The following is a 20,147-nucleotide window of genomic DNA, read 5'->3' on the forward strand; positions in this document are numbered from 1 at the left end:
GTTGGAGAATACTCTGCAGATCTGCAGCTGGTTGAATTAAACGGCTTTAATTTTGCTCTTTTGCTGCTTTTTTATAACCATCTTCCTAAAAATTAGAAAATAAGGAGCGTGTTTTTCCTTTACTTCCTTGCGTGTTTTTCTTCTGTATAGCAGTCTTGCAGTTCCTCATCCATCATGCAGATACGCGTTTTCACTCACGTAACCTTTGCATTGTCTATTAACATATGAAGTAGGACACTTAATTTTTGACAGAGCAGACATGGATTGTCCACACTTACACATTTCTAGGCTAAAAACATAAAGTTAAGTTTAACCTCTCCCTTCAGTGGTTCAACCTCTTCTTGTCTCCCACCGCCTGCAACCTCTTCTCCTGTGGCAGGTTAACTCAGGATTGTGTTTCCCTTGAAATGGATGGGGTTATATGTGTGTGTGTGTGAAAACAAACTACCATACTTCCACATGTGGAAAAAACGTTACCATGATGTTATTACCAAAAAAATCACCGTGTCTTACCGTGCATCAGCATCAATGAGGCCATGTGAGCAGTGCTGTACAGTTCAGGAGAGACCCTTAAAAAAGAATTTTTAAAAAAAGCCACAAGAAAGAACTGGCTTCTTTACCTCTACGAAGCCACTTTATTTGCATCACTCTGTGCTCTGGAGGAAGTAGTGCAGTGCTCATGCAAATGAACATCTTTTTACCAGTTGTTTGTTAAGGCTGCTCTGTAGAAGCTGTGTTACTATTTAGAGTCATGATATCCTGAAACACTGAGCTTACACACAGAATAAAGAAAATGTCTTAAATAGGCAACCTAAAATACCAAGTCATATCTGAAATGGGTGTCAATTCTTTCATAAGCATTCTCTCGTTTTTGGTTGTTTTTTTTTTTTTCTCTGGCCTCCCAACTATTTCGGTATCATCCTCTCCCACCCCAGTTGCAGAGCAACAGCCTGAAACCATTTCCAAGAGTTTATGCTCTCCCACAAGGCTGATGTATATAATAGCTCATCCCCCCTCCCCAAGTCGTCTCCTCTAAAAGGGGTTTTGCATCCTCTGCATTGATCTTGTTCGGGTTTTATGGTGTTGCCAACAGATTCTGGGTGGTTTCCTAGCAGGATTGTAATTCTATAAGACTGCTTTCCACAGCCCTTGCCAAAAGGTCTTTTTCCTTCTTTGAGACCTTCCATTGCTTCCAGGCTTCCTCCTACATCTATGCACGGCACCTTTCCTTCCCTCTTCTGCTTCCTTTCCCTGCATTTTTAGCTTTAGGGATTGTCACTATAACACGGCAATGGTCAGGAATAGAGGCATCTTTTAACTACCTAGTGTAAATGTTGCATCTTTTCTTTAACTAGGAAAATCCTCTCTCCTTCAATTGATAAGTGACCACACAAGAATTACTGACTTTTGCAAACAAGTCAACACAAGCATAGCTCCAAGGGTCCGCCAAGCCCAGTAGTCTTGGGCCACAAGCAGATGGCTTGGGGAAGCAGTTATGATACCTTCCTTGAGATACTTTCTCAGCCTCCATCTACTTTCTGCCAGGCAGGTTTTACTGACTTGCTGGGGGCTGCACCCAAGCCTGAGAGTACAGACTGAGATGTATGATGGAGATGGGTTTACTGTGGCCAGGACTTGGTTCTTTCATGATCTCAAGCAAGTATTTAGTCTCCCCATCCCTCGCTAATACTTTACATCTGCCACCATGGTTTAGTTGGATGATGACAAAGTAGTTGGAATTATTGGCATGTTGTGGGAAGGTATGTCTTCATGAAGAATGCTTATGGTGCTGTGCTGAGAGCTACTGGTGAAGCACACCTGGAGCTTTGCGGTGCAAAGCACAGGTACTCCAGGTGTATCCTTGCCCAATTAACATCCATAATAAAACAGGTAGCAATTATCTGAACTCCACCTTTGAACACCAACCGTCAAACCCTTCCTGTTTCCACTGTTCTACTGTGTGTGGAAACTGTACAAGGACTTGGCATGAGATGATTCAGTCAGTGGCTTTAAACCTTCCTCTGTGCCCTCTGAGGCTTCTGACACTCAGAAATCCTGGCCCAGGGATGCTTAGACTTGTTCTGCCCTTTTTGTAGGCTCCTGGCCTCGAGCAAAGCGTGCTCTGGCCATGTCCTCTCCTTGCGTGGATCGCAAGCCAGGGCCTGGGAGCGGGACTTGGGCAGTGCTGCTCTTGCAGATCTGTGCTGATGCAAAATTCCCTTCAGACGACATATGTTTCCTGGACAGCTTTTCCAGGATTTAGGGATCCTTTATGTGTCATAGCTGACAAGAAGATTGATTTCTCTCTGTCTGCAAAACCTGCAATTGGGCCATGAGCTGATAGAGGAAAAAATAACAAAAGCAGTATTTAAAATAACAACCAAAACATTTGCATTCTGTAGTTGCAGTTCTTGTATCTTTCCTAATGCAGCTTGGGATTCTTGGGGTATAGGAGCTGAAAGGCTTTCTAGTCAAAGTACTATTTGAAGGACTCTTGATTTAATCCCAAGTTAACAGTAAGATGAGCCTGGTTTTTTTTTCTTCCAGCCTCTTTCACTGATTTGCTGTGCAGCATTTAAGGACGTAACTCTCTCCTTATTTTTCCCAAGTGTAGCCTGAGGTTATTAATACTTGTATGGAGGGGACTTAAACAATTAAATATCTGTAAGGGATTCTTTTTCTGATTTGCGGATGAGAGGTACCAGAAAAATACTAATCATTACTAACACAATGGCTGTGTGCGATTACTTATGCAAAATTGGCTTTGGTGTGTTTCAGCCCTGTTTTCCCCCAAAACTTCTCTCCCTGCAAGGAGCAGTTTCTCCAGGACGTTATATGCTTGCCGATGGGATTGGTTTGGGGGAAGCATGGGCTGTCCTGCTGCCCGTTCCATGGTAACCTCGGTCACTTGGGGCACTCTGGCGTGTTCTGGCAGCCACAAATATATAGTAGCTACTGCATTATTTCTGAGTTTGTTGGTGTTTTGTTTTTTTTTTTTAAGATATGCAAGAGTGAGAGTCTTTCAACATTCCCCTGTTCCGTAACAATCCAATAATCACAGCCCTTTTCCTTTCTTTGCCTCTTTTGATGTTCCTAGTTTGAGCTGGTGTCCCTCTGGCGTACAGTTCATTGCCATGGGTCCTGACTTTACTTGTAGAAGGTATGGTATAAATAAACGTACAGCAGCAGCAAAGGAGCACTGCAAACAGCCTGTCGTCAGCTTTTCGTGCATCGCCTTTTCCGCTGCTGCTCTGGCTGAAGCGTGCACATGTTTGTTTGCTTCGTCTGCTTTTTCAGCAATTAGTCTTGGGAACGGGTCTTCTGAACTGGGGTGCAGGTGGAGGTGGTGGCTGCTTTTCATTGGCCTCGAGCATTCAAGAAGCTGCACTGTTGGTTTGAGCTGCTCTATTCCGTGATGATTTTAAGGCGTGTGTTTTCCGCAGCAATGATCATAATGATAATTGTGACAGCCAAAGAATCAAACCAAGAGTTAATGTGATTCATCGCCGCTTTGTTCTGGACGGATCTCCTAAAGGATTTAAGTTTATACAGATTTGCTCTTTGTAAATTGAAAGATCTGGGGTTTTTTCCAAAGAGGCTAATTGTGTAAAACTTTCTGTGTAAAATGAATCTGATAGCCACAGATGAAAATTTCCCAGGCACTCAAAGCTTGCATCTTCCGTAAAAAGTCCCAGAGTCGGGATTGATACTTTCAGGTAAGATCTTCACCTGATATTGCCTGGAAGCCAGTCCCCCAGATTTTAAAGCTTCAAAGCTTCCTTCTGGCAGTTGGTGCTGGTTGTGGGTAAAGCTATTAAACTCTCTTTCTGAAGACTAGATATTGAGAAAGAAGTTAATCTCTCCTTCCTGTTACAGATTTAATTACATTTGGTCTGTATAGCCTGACCAACAAATACAGAACACTACCATCCACTGATGACTATTTTATAGGCTAACATTTGCAGGTTTGAGCTGTTTGTGTCACAACAAACTACGTGGGGTTTTTTTTCTGTACTATGAAACATCATTGTTATCACCTCGGGACGCAAGAAAAAAAATCTCTTTTGCTGTAAGCAATTGGTAGAAATGAGACTGATTTCTCTTTGCAGGTGTTTTAGAATAAACTTTATAATGCCTGCTGTTGATATCCATTGTTGAGTCAAAATCTTCCTAAAGCAGATTCAATTGTAAATGCCTCAACCAGTCTTCTTTCTCATTAACTACCATGAAAAAAGGCTTAAAAAATTTACTAAATCTTCTTATTTAAGGTTTAATGCAATTTTTACTTCAAAGATGCATATTTATCAGCCACTTAATGCTTCTAAAGTAATGCAGAACATTAATCACTACTATGCAAGTCTACCTGAATTAAAAGCTCCTCTGGTTGCTTAAGTAATCTGTACAATCTTTAGTGTGTTCTCCCTTTCGTTTGCTTATATGTCAGCTTGTTGTCTACTTAGATGTCACGATTATCCTCAAGTTGGGATATACATCCAGGGTAGGCCCTGCTTCAAGCTAGCAGGATTTTGTGTGCATAAAGTCGAATATGGAGTAGTGCTGGTGTACCAAGAGGTGAATCTGTAAAACTTGCACGTTAACCCAGACTGGCATTGCAGTGGGTCTGTCAGTGTTAGGGTATGAGGAGCAGGAGGGTCAGAAGCAGAATGTCAGGGCCAAGAAAGATGAGATGGAACTAGTCACATGTGAAAGCGGGATTGTTTTGTGGAGGTGGGAACCTCTACAGAGGTTGGCCAAAGCTTTTATTACTATCAATTCCAAAAGCAAAAGTTTGGAATATTGTTTAGCTTTGAGTGATTATGTCTGGGTCCACTTGACAGACCTAGCTTCATCAGCAAATGATAAAATTGGGTTGATTGGCTGATGGAGACAACATCTATTGAATAAAATAATAAAATAAAATAATAATAAAAAAAAAAACGGAGAGAAGAGGACAAAAAGAAACCAGCTTTGGCAGAAAGAAGGACTTTATCAATGCTGAAGCTTTGTGCAGTGGCAAGTGCTAAACAGATTCAGAGGATGTGTCTGCAGAGATGAACATTACACGCAGCCCAGAGCTGGTTTTGCGGCTGCTGGGAGAGGTGGGGGTCCAGGACAGGCAGCACTGCGCTATACGAGGTAGTTTAATTTGGGTGCCTTTATTCCCAGGGATAACCTAATAAAAAGTTAGCAAAGAGAATATGTGGAAATACCAAAATCTTCAGAAGAGGTGTTTCTAGATTTTCTTGTGCACCGTTCAAGGAGGAGGAGCAAAAAAAAGTGGGAAAGCCCATTGACCAAGAGTTTGAATGGTTGTTCTCAAGCACCTACTGTGTCTCATTAGAGGCACAAAGATGCTGCTATATTAGTTATGAAGAAAATAGAAATTCCTCCGCTGCTGTCTGCACTTGGTTGTTGAGAAGTGACATGCTGAGGAATAACATCAGCGTTTCCCTACACAATCCAGTTAGTGACTGCCTTGTGTTTTACACTTGAAGGTGCTGGTTGCTGAAAAATACCAGTCCCTAAGAGTTTGTCAGGATCTAACCTCCATGATTTCTCTTCAGTTACAGCCTAGAAGGTCTTGCTGGCGACTCTGGTGAAAACAAGAAGCCTTCTACAAACTTGGAGGCTTCTTCTCTGAGCTCCAAAGACCTCAGACGGAGTCCACTTGCCAGCAATCAGTGCGGGTCCCTGGTCTTGCTCTCTGAAGAACTTGAGCAAGGGGAAATCAGAGACTACGATCACCAGGTAAAGCTGTCCGACTATTGTTAGATTTCTAGAAAATGCTACATCAATGTTTTGAAGTCATTTTCCCAAGACACAGTTTCCCTGTGAAGGCTTCCACCCTGTATATGTAATATTGAAGTCTTCCGTCTTTAACACAGAGAAGTTTCCCCTGTCTTAAATTTGCTGCTTGGTTCTTTGGGGCAGTGTGGTTGATGGGTGAAGCCTTAGGGTGGAGAAAAGAAATTTCCCATTTTTCTTCCCCTGATTGCATAAGTAATCATGTAAAAGTTGTTAACTTTTTAGCATGGATATAGCGATACTATTAATGGCAGGTGTTGTAAGGCTTCCACAATTAATGTTTATGCTGCCTTTTGCAGACATGTAATGCACACAAGTACTAAGTAGTAATTTATCTGTTAAAGTTTACAGGTTATTTTCATATCATAGGAGGAAAATAATTTTTTTTTTCTTTCATAGGGGTAACCAGAATCAAAAGGTTTATTATTTAAGCAACAGTTAAGCAAAATGTTAATTGCATATTAAGAGAGTTTAGAGTGATCTCTACTGTAGAGCAGAAGTCTGTGATAGCTATTAAGGACAGATGGGCCACAATATTGTGAGAGTCTCTGCTTATTTTTATTAAAGAAGCAATTATAGTCTTAAATGCTATAAATACCCTGGATTTCTGAGTCTGAAGTTTCAGCCATAGTATTTTCTGGGTTTATGCCAGAGTCATTAGCCAGCCAGTCTGTTAACCTCCTAGAGTCACTGCCGTACATCAAGGCAGTAAATGGGTCTTACAAGATCTGGCCTGTAAGAGCTGTTTTGTCAAGGTTCTTATGTCTTCTCTTGCTTTGAGGAACAGCATTTTGGGGGAGCACACTGTTAAGCATAAGATTTTTTTGCCATGTGGTGGAACCACAGTCTAGTTATGCTGAGGAGTTGGAATCACAGCAGTAATTTCAGTGGCCATCAGCCAGTTAACAATATCCATCTTGTCATATCTTGCAAGAAAATCAAGCAGCCAGAGTCTCTGTTTGTCTTACACCTAAAAGACAAAAGAAAATGTTGCATTTCACCTGTGCGACACCGTTTGCATTTTTTGTGGTCCTTGCATTTCTCACCTATTACCTCAAAGCGGGATCGTTTCAATTTTCTGCTGTTTGAAAGTGAGAATTTTCAATAAACATGAGCACTGAGCTGTAGCTGGGATGTAGCTGGGATGGTGCTGTCGTGCTTGACATATTTGCTGAGTGTGGTTATTTTCTGTTCTGCAGAGGCATCAAACATCACAGCCGCAAGGATTTAATTTCTGTTCTTCCGCTGTTTCATCTCCACTGACCAAATCTATGTCTCTATTGTCAATTAGTAAACCAGTGCTGGACAGTGAGTAACGCAATTTTCCCTTATCCTTATCCATTCTGTCATGTGTATTATTAAGTGTATCTTGCTACCTTCCCAAGGCAGAATTTGCTCATACCTGCTCTTGCTTTCCTATATTATGTGAAATATATGTTTCACTGCTGCATAGAATTGTGGGTGGAAAGGGAGAATGCATTTGGTTTAGATCCATATTTGTGTATCCCTGGTATTTCCAGTTGTGTTGAGTTTGTTTGTTTTTTTCTTGATTAGATTACTGGTACAAAAACAATGATTTATTGAGATTGTTATTTAAAAAAAAGAATTTGGCAGTTTGAATTTGGCATCCTTTCAGGATTCCTTCCTTTGATGTTGAGGTAAATTATACTTCAAGTCTTATTTTCCTGCTTCTGGATTTTTTTGGAAGTTGGTATATGAAAACTTGAGAATCCATGGCTTTGTCGCATTGGGGAAATGTTGCTGTTTATTTTGAGTGAAATATTTTGGGGCAGTTGGGTGTAATTTATTGAATCTCATTTCTGGAAAAAAAAAAGATGATTAGGTGAAATTTTTCAGTTTAGCTTAATTGAAGCGATAACAAGCACTTAATTTTGAAACTTGACTGAATTGATTCTTTCAGCTGAAAAAGTCATTCAGAAGGCTGCAGCTGGATGTGCTTAGGAAGGGCCACGTTACACATGTTTTCATTCTGTTAATTGCCAGCCAGAAACAGTATTGACATTTTAGATCACGTCTTGTTAATCAGTGATGGCCTCTGATCTTTTGCTCTTTATTAACACGTTTCTTCCTTGCAAAGCTGAACAAGGGAAAGGTGTTTTTAAGGAAGGCTTTTTATTCAAGTAGGAGGCTTGCTGGAGGAAGCTCACAGAGATTATGCTTTACAGGAGATGTTTTTAAATTCTTTGCCATCGTTCTTCCATGATTAATAAGCACGTGGCCTAACGTATGTGTCCCCCAGCAACGGTAACCAAAACACTGCCAGATCTGTCCTGTGAAGAGACTGGCTCCTGCTCTGGGTAGTGGCGCACCCTCTTTCCTCCTTGGGCTGAAGGCCTTCATTATTTTTTTTTGAAGCAACCAATTTATTGGCATTGCATCCAGTTGCTAACCAGACACCATAAATAACTCAGGTAGCTCCCAGAAAAACGCTCTTGGTGGCTGAGAGAGCCTGGACGGCTGAGGCTCATCTCCAACTCCCTCCCTTGAGACTTTCCCTCAGGCCCATGGTGGGGGGCTTATGACAGCGGAGGATTTGTGCCTGTATCTTGGGATCGGACAACTTGCCACCTTCCTGCTCTTCTCTCTCTTATGACCCACCTTAAAAATGCCATCAAGGCCTGAGACGGTGATAAACCGGTTTGATTATCCCGTCTTCTTCTAGGGTCGGCCTAGCCACAATGGTCTCATTGAGAGAGAGGGAAAAGAGAAGGTGCAGTACGTTTTCCAGAGGGGCTGTGGAAGAAATAGCAGGGTTAGTCTGCTTTGAGGCGGATGTCTGTGAGTTTTGGACACTGAAGTTAAAAATTACTAACGCTTCTGTGAGATTTATTTTCTCAGTACTTAATTTGCAACACCTCAGAAGGGCCTCATTTTTATAGGAAGGTGGTTTCTGAAAATCGATGCATTTGAGGCAGTTGATGTGAGCATCCAAAAGGATTACTCACCTTGAAAATTTAGGTCATGGATTCTCTTCCCAACTCTGACACTTCCCTGACTTTGGAAACTTAAGTAAATGACTTCATTCTTCCTCAGTCACTTTGAAAGAGGAATAGTGTTACTTGAGTTGTGACCATAAGTCCATGTGAAGCAGCTTAGTGCCTTTTACAAGATCTTGGTGTATAAACTCCCTTGTATCACCTAGGTTTGACACTTACTTTATTACAGCAGAACACTGCAGAGTTATGCAAGAATAAATCCTTGATTTCATGAAGGTGAATTTTAGGAAAAGTTTAATTCTTCATTACACTTGCATAATTTTGCGGTAAGTGTTTAAAAAAAATTATCTGATCCCTGCAAATGTCTCTGAATGGGAAGAAAGCAACGTGTTCTGCACAAAATCTTCAAAAACCAAATCCAAATGAATAAACATATGGAGGGCTTTCTCTTATTTTTCCCATTTATTGTCATATGTACTGAGGCAGGAGCAATTTCCAAGACTGAATTTCTAACCCGCACTCCATCTGATGTCTCAGATGTTCCAAGAGCTGCTGTGGCCATTCACAACTGTTAATCCTTCAGCATTTTATAGAGGGAGGTCACAAGAGCTGTTGGCTGGAGTACTCGGAAGACTGCTTTGGGCTTTGGAATAGCAAATTTCCAGTGTGGAGCATTGTTATAAAGCCAGGAACTGCTATAAATAAAACCACTGAAATGGAAGTTGAATTGAACTGTGCTGGAGGAGGTGGTTCTATTTACAGTAAAGTATTATTGTTCATCTTGACTTTTAGTCTAAATAGACAGTAGACTACAGAAGAAAGCAGTGTTGCCTAGTCATGTTCTTCAGGTCTGGGACACTAGAACAACTCCTTTGAAAGGCAGTCTAAACAAAATTAGTGCATGAATCTTGCTAAGAATTCTTCCATTTCAATGCCTTTCATTGGGTCCCTCTAGGGTTGTTCTGCTTACATTGGAAAAGTGTGTGCGTAATTTTAGTCAAATCGCCTCTAGGCAATTGGCATTTATGACTAATGGCTGAAGGAAAATTTGAGGGGAGTTTGCTTTGCATTGCTTGCATTGCATTGGATATTCCTTGGATAGTATTTTTATATTCTGAATTCAGTTGTATCAGGAATACAAAAAATTCTCTTTGTATGTGGCTGAAAGGACGTGTTCTGTTCAAAGAGAGCAATAATTGCTACTTCTTTCTCTTGGAAGTTTAATGCTGATGAAGTCTTTAGCCTCTTTTCCCTATTGTGCAAGCAGATTGATTTATCCATGGCATGGAGTGACTTAAAAGTGCCTGAATATATGTGCTGGAGATGTTTAATGTAGATGTTCAGTGTAGGACCCTTAGGTCAGACCTGTCCAGGGGCAGAGTTTGCCCCGTCCTGTCCCAGTCATCTTTCCCGAGGACTCACACTGATGTGAACGATGGGTATCCAGCAACCTGACACTGGTCAGGTCACAGCTCAAACGTCTCTACCTGTGGTTGTATGATGAGAAGGTTTGGGAAATACAGCCTTTGGGCATCTCCGTAGGAGGCTGTGTAGCAATTTCAGTTCAGAGTGGCTAGCTGGCTCCTGCATCTCTTTTCAGAGAAGATTGTACTTATAAAGAATTGTTGCAAAGCTGCTGCTATGCAAGAGCTGCTCTTAAAAATAAATTATTTTTAAACAGGAATTACAGTAAACCCTTTTAATTTGCAAAGTTTGCAGATGAGGGCATGAACAAATAGCAGGAATTCCTGGAAAAGTGCATAGTACTGGAAGATAAATATAACTTCACAAATTGAAATAAGCAGAAGGCAGAGCAGTAACATGTCTGAGAAAATATGATTGAACTTGTCGTTATCCTGCTGATAATGAGAGATTTGATGTCAAAGACTGATTGCTGAGTTTGGCACTGTGTTTGGTAGACTTCTTCCAGGCAAGGACAGGAGAGGGTGCAAAGGGGCTTTTCTCATGATTAGGCAGTTTCTTTATAATAAGGACTGTGAGTTTTAGAAGAAGGCAGGAGAAGAAATGCTCTTTTTTTTTTTTCTATTTTGGAGAAGAAAAGAAAGGAAATTTAGGTCTCTCCATTTTAAAGTTGGAAGCTTTTAAGGGCATAACATTACCAAAATGGTGTTGGTTTTTTTAGAGGTAGAAGTAGCAAGAACCTCCCTAGGTAAATAAAGTTAACACTTCAGATAAAGTATCCTTGCTATACCCAGCAGCTTTGGTGTCATTTAACTGCAAAAAGCACCATTAGACAAATATCTTGTTCTAGTTTGATTCCCTGGCAGTTATCTCAGTGAATCAGATGCCCTTTGTCCAGAAATCCACTAAATTGTTGGTATTCTGTTTGGGAAAATAACTGTTCCACCTGTAAGTCTTCAATAAGAGTTCCTTTAAAAAGATGACAGCAAAGATAAGAAAGCTTTGAACCTCGACTTATGCATGCAGTGAGACCTGCATCCTCTGAAACCTGCATTCTCTGGAATTTGCACGTTCTCAATCTTTGTTTCTTGTGCCTTTTCTGAAGCCAGCTGCTTTGCAGACATTTCCTTTGCTTTGGTTTTAGTTTGCTTTGGCCGCTTTCCTCTCCTTTTTATTATTAAATGCATTTTCAAGCATGCTCTAATGTCTGCTGTTAACCCACTTCTCAGCCCAGGGCCGGACTCGACCATCGAGACGGATCTCCTTCTCCTTCAGCATCTCTCCACTCATTCCTAAGTCTAAAACTCTCTTTTCTATTGGCTCTTCTTCCAGTGATGAGGAGGAGGAGTTGGATAGTAAGTAACGGTTTTCTGTGCATTGCAGCCATTATGGGTGGAAACAAAGGGAAATCTGGTTTTCTGCTTTAGACCTTGAAGTTTCACCTTGCAAACACTGAAGCAACTTTTCCATTGCATGATGTCTAACAGCATTTTCATAGTCCTGTATCTGAATACTAACTACTGGCAGAATAAAAGGATTATAATCCAAAAGGATTATAACCTACAAGATGGTCCATCAGCACCATCACATCTCATCTGGTTAGTTTTGGTCTGTATCCGTGTGCAAACAACATCATCTGCCACTCTGACCAGCAATGTAGTCGATACCTTTTTATTAAAACCAAAATACCTGTCTTGAGATTGTTGCAGTGCACGGAGTTAACAGAAGAGATAGATCCTTGCCCTCCATAGGTGAGAATGAGTACATTGCTCGATGGAAGCAGGAGAAGAGGAGAGAAGCCCTGATATAAAATTCTGAAAATCTTGGTCACAACTTTGCAGTTTCCCTACTGCGCAAAAAGCATACATTGCAGCCAAACACCTTACACGGTCAAGGTGTTCATATCTAGGACCTGATACTATAATCAGAATAGTTTTTTTGGGAAACAGGCCAGTGTTATGTGGTAGCCTTTTTTCCTCCTGCAATCTCTATTGCTAAAAGAAACCCAACTAAGGCAGTAGATTGAATTAAAGTAATTTAGACTCCTCTTGGTTTTTTTTTAATAGGCTTATCAAAGATAATTGAAAATGCTTCCTATTTCTTAAGCATGTTTTATTAGACTGTTGAAATAAACCAGAACAGATAATTCTCTAGCTAAGGAGAAAATTCAGAGCGGCTGCATTAGTTGGTTCAAATCAAAGATTTGCAGGGAAACTAGCCCACATCCCTTGTGTTCATACTGGGATGGGGGAAATTGCTTTCCAGTCCAAGGGATTTTGGTTGCTTCTTGAATTTAAAAAATCCCCACACCATTCGTGTTGTAGGTATCTAAATTCTCCTCCTTTCCATTCCCAGTCTTCACTGTGGGTTTGACCCTTCCTACAAGAAAGTCCTGGGCTTTACCCATGTGTGATACTATCCACTTCCACGTTTAAGCTCCTTCCTCCTTTCCTTTTTCTCTGTCCTTCTCATCTGCCTTTAACAAAACTCACAATTCACAGTCCCCACAAACTGAGCTGCAAACACGCAGCTCCGTGTTGATGTCATGCTCCCACGGTAAAAAGTATTCTTAGCTAAATTTCTTGGTGGATTTGGTTTTTCAGTTGGGTTTTTTGGTTGTGGTTTTTGTTTGTTTGTTTGTGTTTTATTTTTTTTTTCATTTAAAGCATCCAACCAGTTAAGTAATTCGTAATAGTAAGGCTAGGATACAGCAATTTTGGGGGGTATTTCTGTTAGCCAGTATTGTTTTCCCTCCCTCAACAGTGCTGCTGTTACCGATGAGCATTTAAAGTAATGTCAGATATTGTCTCAAACAAAAATGCTGCTTTCTTTACATGTGTTTTATTCCCTCATATTTGAGGGTACTGTGGTGACTTTATATAAATGTTGCTTTAGCCACAGCTATTCGTAAGACTGCTTTGGCAGTGGGCATTTTTCATGTAGTAATCCCAGACCAGTTTTATTTTTTCCCCATCTTCTTCAGGGTTCATTTCTCAAGAGAGGATGGATGTGTTAGCATTGAGATAGCACTTGCGTTTCAGTTACCGTTCCTCAACATCTCCATGCCTCTTTTTCTCTAGAGTATGGAGAATTAGTTGCAGGTTTTTTGATGTTATATTGATATATATAAATATTTTATATTTAAGATGTGGATTTCAGATGGCTGGACAAGCCAGTCTGTGCATTTTAGACAATTATCGTGAAGCCTTCGGATTTCTTGACCCGGAGAAGTTTAATTACTGACAGCATTAAGGAGTTGTGAGCTGGTTTCTTTTGTTTGCAATATCCTAGTCCAGCTGCTGGTTTCTGCATAATGGACCTTGGTGAATTATTTCAAGTCCAGCTGGCATAGGAAATAATTTAGGTGGGTGATGTTTAAAGGGTGTTCAGTTAAGTACACTGAAATGTGGCTGTTAGCCCAGATTCATTGGACATAGATAGCAGTCCTGGCCTTTGAGCAGAACTAACTTCTTTTGCGGGCTGTGAAATCAGTTATTGCATTTCAGTTTTGAACCTGGTCATGATAGCAAACACACAAATTATGGAAATACACCTTATTTGCCTCCCTCTACCCAAAAGAAAGCCCTGAAGGTGAGAACATGTGTGCTGTTCTAGGCTCATCTTCTTGGGCTTTATAGCTTGCAGCAGAATGTTGACCATACAATGTTATATTCTAAACTAATATATGAAATCATAAACAGGTTTTCACCTTGATTTTTGTCTGGATCCATTTTGCCTGCCAGTGTCCAGAATCCCCCATTTTAAAGATAAACCACTATTGCAGTAAAAGATAAATAGTACATAATTCAAGTTCCCATGCAATGTACTTTCTCAAGGTGTTGAAAAAGTCACAAATATCAAATTATTACAGCTCTTGATTCAGCATTAGTTCATATTTCTTATGTTAGCTGCAAAGAAACAAAAAGGCTTGTGAAAATACTTAAATCCGATCAAACTGATGAATCTATTAGGAAAAAAAGGAAAGACTAAGGAGGCTTAACCCATTTTAAAAGCAAACTAGAGCTGAAACGTGAACCAGAGTCACTGGAGTGTTAACCAGGGAGTTAGGAGTCTGTAAATTACTTGCGAGATGTTAGGCGCTTAGGTAGTAGAGATTGTGCAAAAACCTAGCACAGTCAGGAAATTGAATAGTAGACATCATTTGATATATGTTACAGTATTAGTAACTTGGATGTATTTGGAATAGATCATTAATTAGATGAAAGATTTTGCAAGAAGATATTAACAGGGATCTCCAAGCAGGGATTAGGTAGTGGGGTGTGCCTGTATTTTAGTTTCTCAATATGAAGTGATATTTCTGTCTCAGGCTGTGCTGACACTTGAATCAGTGGTTAGGAAAATGTGTATTTTAGATTAATAAGGCATAACATTGTATGCCCAGTTTTTCCTAATGCGCTTACTGCTTTTGGACAGAGGACCATCTTTGCCTCTGACGTCAAGTGGCTCTTTTGCGTTCGCCCATAGCTTTAATATGTTAACACAATTTGAAGCCAAAGTGCTGTTTTTCTTACAGTGTATGTGCAGAAGCCTAATAAGATGATCAGTCATGCCGCTTCTTGAACTTCAGATAGAACTTTAAACAGTGCTTGTAGTGAGGGGTCTGTGGAATCCTGGCAAGCCCAGTTGCTCTGGAGAGAGCCCTCTCTCCTCTGGATTGTGATTTTTCAGTATTCTTCGATGGTTCTGGTAAATGTTATCAGCTACCTCATCTGCTCCAAACACATTGTGCAAGCAGGTTTCTTGTGGTATAAAGAGAATTTGTCGTTGGCAGGGCTTCAGCTTCATGTCGAAAATCAGACTTTCCTCAAGCATACTGTTGTGTGACTAAGCCCTAGGCTGGTAATGTTTCGTGGAAAACAGAATAAGGCTCCCCTTGTTTCCTGTACTCTTTATGAAGTGCTTCAGGATTTTGATGGGAAAATGAACTATAATTTTATCGAGCAGAAAAGTTTTCTACATGAAACCCGGATGTGTTGTACAATAGATTCTTTCTAGTGGTGTATAAATAAACGCTTTGTGGCAGAATGATTCTCATTTATACCTATTGTCATTGAATTGGCAGTTCTGATTCAGATACCCTGATTTACCAGCAAATTTAACAGATGCACATCCTTTGCTTAATAGTGAAGAACGATAAAAATACTAAGCAGGCTTTCACCTCAGCATCTAATTTGAGTGCACCTAAGGATACAGGGAACAGGCTTTATCCTGAGCACATGAAATCTATTCTAAACACTCACTTCTGGAAAACATTTCCCCTTCCTCTTGAACCATCCAAATATGCAAGCTATGTTTTTAAAATCAGTGGGCTAAGATTGCAGGCTAACATGTCACCCCTCCAATCTTTTTCAGGTACGCAGGCGTTAGGCGGCCCCATGGGTTCCTCGGTTCAGAGGTACGGTATTCTGGGGGTACCACGTCTCTTCTGGTGGGACTTCTGCAGTGGGCTCTGGCTTGGACACCCAAAAGCTTTCCTGGCACCAGTGCACTTCAGCTGAAATCACAAGCTGTCAAGCTTGTGAAAATCTGTCCTGTATGTCTAAAGGCTGAAGAATATTTTAGATCATAGAATATAAAAGTCTGTTCTAGGTCTTATCTCTAACAAGGCTTTGTGTTTATTCACAGATAATAACATATCAGATGTTTTATTACCGAACAGTATCAGTTTACCCTGAGTTATAATTTACACCAAAAGTAGTTGTTCCTCTCTTTGGTTAGTTCTGTCTATATTTCTATAACAAAGGCCAAAACGATCATGGTTTTGTATGTTACTTTTCATCCTTGCAAGTTGTAGAGAGGAGATGAACTTTCTGGTGGGTGCTGGCTTTAAAAGCGCTTCCCTGGAGGAAGGATGTTTGTGGCACTGAAGGCGCTGGGTGTCTGGTCTCTGTATCAGTCTGATGGCTTCAGCTTTATTTCATGGCTAGGAGGCTCTTCGCCTCTGCTCACTGCTGGTTCCTCCTCCTGGATTTCATTTGTCTTTCTGTCGTTCAGCTTTTGGTTTGTGTTGTACTTCCTATTGACAGACTCTGTCCTTTTCTTTAAGGCAGTAATAGTTTACTCCGTAATTTCTTTTTCTTATATAGAAGCTGAAGAAGTCATAAGCTTGTGCATGTAAAGACTGGTAGAAAATATCTGGTGTCCCAGAAATGCCTAAATTAATACAAATAACAGTTGCTTTTCATTACTTGGCATTCTCATTTCTCAGGGGAGACTTTGCAGACAGTGTGGTTCTGTTAAGGACAGTCACTGCCTTTTCAGAGCCCGTTATATGTCTTTCTCTGGAAGGAGATCTCTCTTTAAAGGATGTGTGCATGTCTGTCCCTTTCTGTCTGAAATATTGATGTTTAAGTGCCGAGACTGGCTGTGTATCTGCAGTACTGACTACGTAAATGGGCAGATGCTGCGAGCTGGTTAGAGGTTATTTGGCCACGGGAGCAGCAGAGGGTGCTATGGCATGGATGGAGAACGCAGATTGCTTAAAAACAGATACAAGGATTCTTTGAAACATGACAAACTTCTGGATTGTCATTTTGTCTTCCTTTGCCTTCTCTGGTAGAACACCATAGAGATAGTCATGGCTCTATTGGATAATAAATGCATTTGTCCTTTAAAAAATAATTTATCCGTTTAATAGATGCTTTGCGGGGGGGGGGGAAATAATAACAGCAACCTCTTTCTTTTTTGATTTTAGCATATCTGAAGAGAACAGCAGTGTCCCCCCTGGTAAAAGTGTAACAAAAGTCAGTCGCACCTTCAGCTACCTCAGGAATAAAATGTCCAGCAGCAAGAAGAGCAAAGTAAGTGCTTCTTGTGATTTACACAAGGGTGAAATATCATAGGGAGCAGAGATGAATTCTGTATTCCATTGTGTTTCCATAGGGTTGTATTTATGTCTTTTCCTGACTTTCTTTTCTTTTTTCTTCCTTTCCTCCTTTTGCGAGGGGAGGATTTTGCGAGTCGGGTAATAGGGAATAGCTACACGGCAAATTTTCGTACCCCAAAATTGAAATGCATCGGAGGTGAGTTTTTCTGTGTGATGTTTTTGCCTGTTTTCCCCACAGAATGAAGCTTCATTTATTATAGAGAATAGATTGTGTTCCGGCATGAGTTATGGCTTTGCAGTGATTGATGGGTCTAATTTTTACAAAATCTGAGAGGTGTTTAATAAAATGAGAACAGGACCTGTAAGAAGGGACTGGTTGCTGAAGGCTCTATTGTGTTTCCCTTTTATTTTTATCTTTGCCACAAAGTTCTTGTGCACTGCTGGAGAAGTTGTTCAAACCATGACCTTAGATATTTATATTTTCCCCTTTTTTCTGTCCTTGAAACCCTGGGATTTAATTTGATGAAGGTTAAGCGCTGCTCAGCGCAGCTGAATTTCCTGGAAACAGCATTGGTTACAGAAATAATTACATTAGTGCTAAATTCTTCACACAAATGGGCTTTTGTTGCCTTAGCTTGTCCCCTCAAGATCAATATATGTTTGGGGGTTTTTTTGGCTTGGTTGGATTTTTTTACTTGAATCACACCTTGGTTTATCGTGTCTGACAGAAGCTAAGAGCATGTTCCCTCACAGCGGGCAATGTGTATTATGTAGTTGGGTGATGCGTAGTTAATATGTTGGTAAATACTATTGGAAAGCCCCCAAGACACAGAATTACATATTTTGATGAGTGTCTGAATAGCAAACAGGAAACAAAATTGACATAACGAGCTTTGTGCCTATCGCAGAATAAGGCTGGGCTGAATCATACATGTATGGGAGGAGTCATGGTTCATCTGCACAGGCAAACTCGATTTTAGCCTTTCCCAACAGAAGCACTTGATGTTTCAGCCTGAGCGTTCCTCTAACATTAGCTGGGTTTGTGCGCTCTCGTAGTCCAATGCACATTTTGAGACACGTTTTTGGAAGATTGCATCACCTTTGCAATGCGGTACCAGCTGTAGTGAGATCAGTCATCCGAATGCACAGTTCCTCTTTGTGGATCTGCCTTTAAAGGCGCAAGCGGCAGGTACCAGCGGCTCAGGGCTGCTGCTGAGCAGCTTTAAGACAATTCTCTTCCCTGCTGCAAAGCATAACGTCAAAACAAATTATCTGTTTACATAGAAACCTCTGTGCAAACCACTAGCGAGAAGTTGTGGAGCACGTTGCAGAGCCAGTGAACGAGACTGGAAGTTTCTTAACTGGTTCTTGCACTTGGGGTGTATAATCTCTAAAGCAAGAACTGAGATATAGACACATAAGAGATCTGGTTGGGACAGGTAAGAAAATCCAACAGAAGTGCTTTGAGATGGTTGCTCTGCCTTTGTTAAATGGGTGCGGTCTGATTTCACTAATTTCATGATTGTGTCTGAAACCGTTGCTAAAGAATTGCTCCCCAAAAATCCCAACAATAATATACATTACAAAAATTGCAGCTCGTATCAGTTCTGATATTTTTACTAACTAAAAAGCCGTAATACCATCCAAATTACAGTTTCTTCTCTGCATGCGGTAGAATGTTTGCATTACATACAGTTTTGGGGCTACAGCTGTACATTTAAATGATTTGGCCTAAAAATTCTTGGGAACGCTGATTTCTCAGAAGCGTTATGGCAGATGAAAACCTGTAAGAGTTAAAAAGAAAAACAACAAACCTTGAAAGAGGAAGTTGGACAGGAAGAGTTGGTTTCTGCTGCTGTCTGGGCTGTCAGGAGGCAGAGAGGCTTCAAATTCTTTCAAACTAGGTTTTTACTTTTCTCCAAACCTTCAGAAATGCACCATTTTCTAAAATGAACTGTAAAATAAAGCACATCTGAGCCTACTAATGGCAACGGCTCTTTTTGAAAATGATGTTAACGGTTTTGTAAATAGATCCTAAAAATAAAAAGGCATTTGGAATATTAACTGTAGGGAGATACCGATAGAAGTTTGTGACTTTACCCATGTCTGGCATATACTTTGTGCTCTTCAGGGATTAGTCAGCGAATCTCTTGAAATCGGTAGCGTGCACTGATTCACGTTTGTGAAGTCTAAAGCATGTTATGTCTCTCTCAATTAGAAAAAAAACCCACCCCATTTTCTTCTTTTTGGTAGAGAGTTTCTGGGAAATGACGACAAAAAAATTAGCATGAGTAATTTCTCTTTTTCCTTGACTTGCGCAGTTATTAGGCAGTGCTATACCGCCAACAGTGTTTCAGTGTATATAGTAAGAGTTGGGGTTGAAAGGACTAGGAGACAGGCACTATTTGTGCCCTGTAGAGCAGGAGGAGCACAAACACATGGAACCTTTCTGTCTGGGAAATCTTCAAAAGTTTGTTTACTGAAGTACTACATAGCAACACTGAGGTATGTTAAAATTCAATTTTTCTGTATCCCAAACGTCACAGAGGGTTTGATTTACCACCTTTTTTTTATTGCCTTTTAAATGGGTGGTCTCCTATTGACTTGTGACTTCTAAAATATTAATCCCGTCCTTTCCTGCCTGTATTTTTATTTTTTTTTTCAATTATTTTTTTTTAGCAGTGGAAGCTAGGGTAGGGCAAGATGAAAGCATCAGCAAAGTAGCTAAAATCATCTTCAAGGAAGTTAGCAGCAATCGTCCCGCCCTCCCTCTTTTGCTCAACTCCTCTCTGACTGCTGTCCTCCCCGGCCAGCAGTGCTGGCACCTCTTGGCCTTCGTGATGGGCTAGTGCTGGTGGGGAGCAGTTCTCCTGCCCCCAGGGGAAGGATGTCGATAAAATGGAATAAATTTGCCGAAGTACCTCAAGTAACAGTGAAGCTGGTAGGACTTAAGCATTGGGAGGTAAGAGTTTTGTGGTTATTTTGGAGCGGGACCCACTGCTGCCGCTCAAGGTCTGTTATTTTGGGCCGTACGACCGAGTTGCGGTACCTCTCCTGTCTGTTTGTGCTCGGCGGGGCAGGTTCCGTCGTGAAGCCGTGCTTCAAGTCACGCTGCC

The 20,147-nt window shown here is 40.8% G+C and overlaps 1 protein-coding gene across 3 annotated transcripts in view; it reads left to right on the forward strand.

Annotated features, from left to right (window-relative positions):
• The window catches only part of AKAP13 (A-kinase anchoring protein 13), a 95,952-nt gene that overhangs the window by 48,384 nt on the left and 27,421 nt on the right, over positions 1–20,147 (forward strand). Inside the window, exons 5-10 of one of the 3 annotated variants that reach the window (XM_074602061.1) lie at positions 3,098–3,160; positions 5,565–5,748; positions 7,005–7,113; positions 11,414–11,539; positions 15,558–15,600; positions 16,900–17,005. In XM_074602061.1, the coding sequence (XP_074458162.1) occupies positions 3,098–3,160; positions 5,565–5,748; positions 7,005–7,113; positions 11,414–11,539; positions 15,558–15,600; positions 16,900–17,005 (631 nt within the window). The remainder of the gene's footprint in view (positions 1–3,097; positions 3,161–5,564; positions 5,749–7,004; positions 7,114–11,413; positions 11,540–15,557; positions 15,601–16,899; positions 17,006–20,147) is intronic. The other 2 variants (XM_074602062.1, XM_074602063.1) reach the window with 2 other exon arrangements.

This window comes from Larus michahellis, chromosome 9 (assembly GCF_964199755.1).
Source record: "Larus michahellis chromosome 9, bLarMic1.1, whole genome shotgun sequence".
Classification (NCBI taxonomy): Eukaryota; Metazoa; Chordata; class Aves; order Charadriiformes; family Laridae; genus Larus; species Larus michahellis.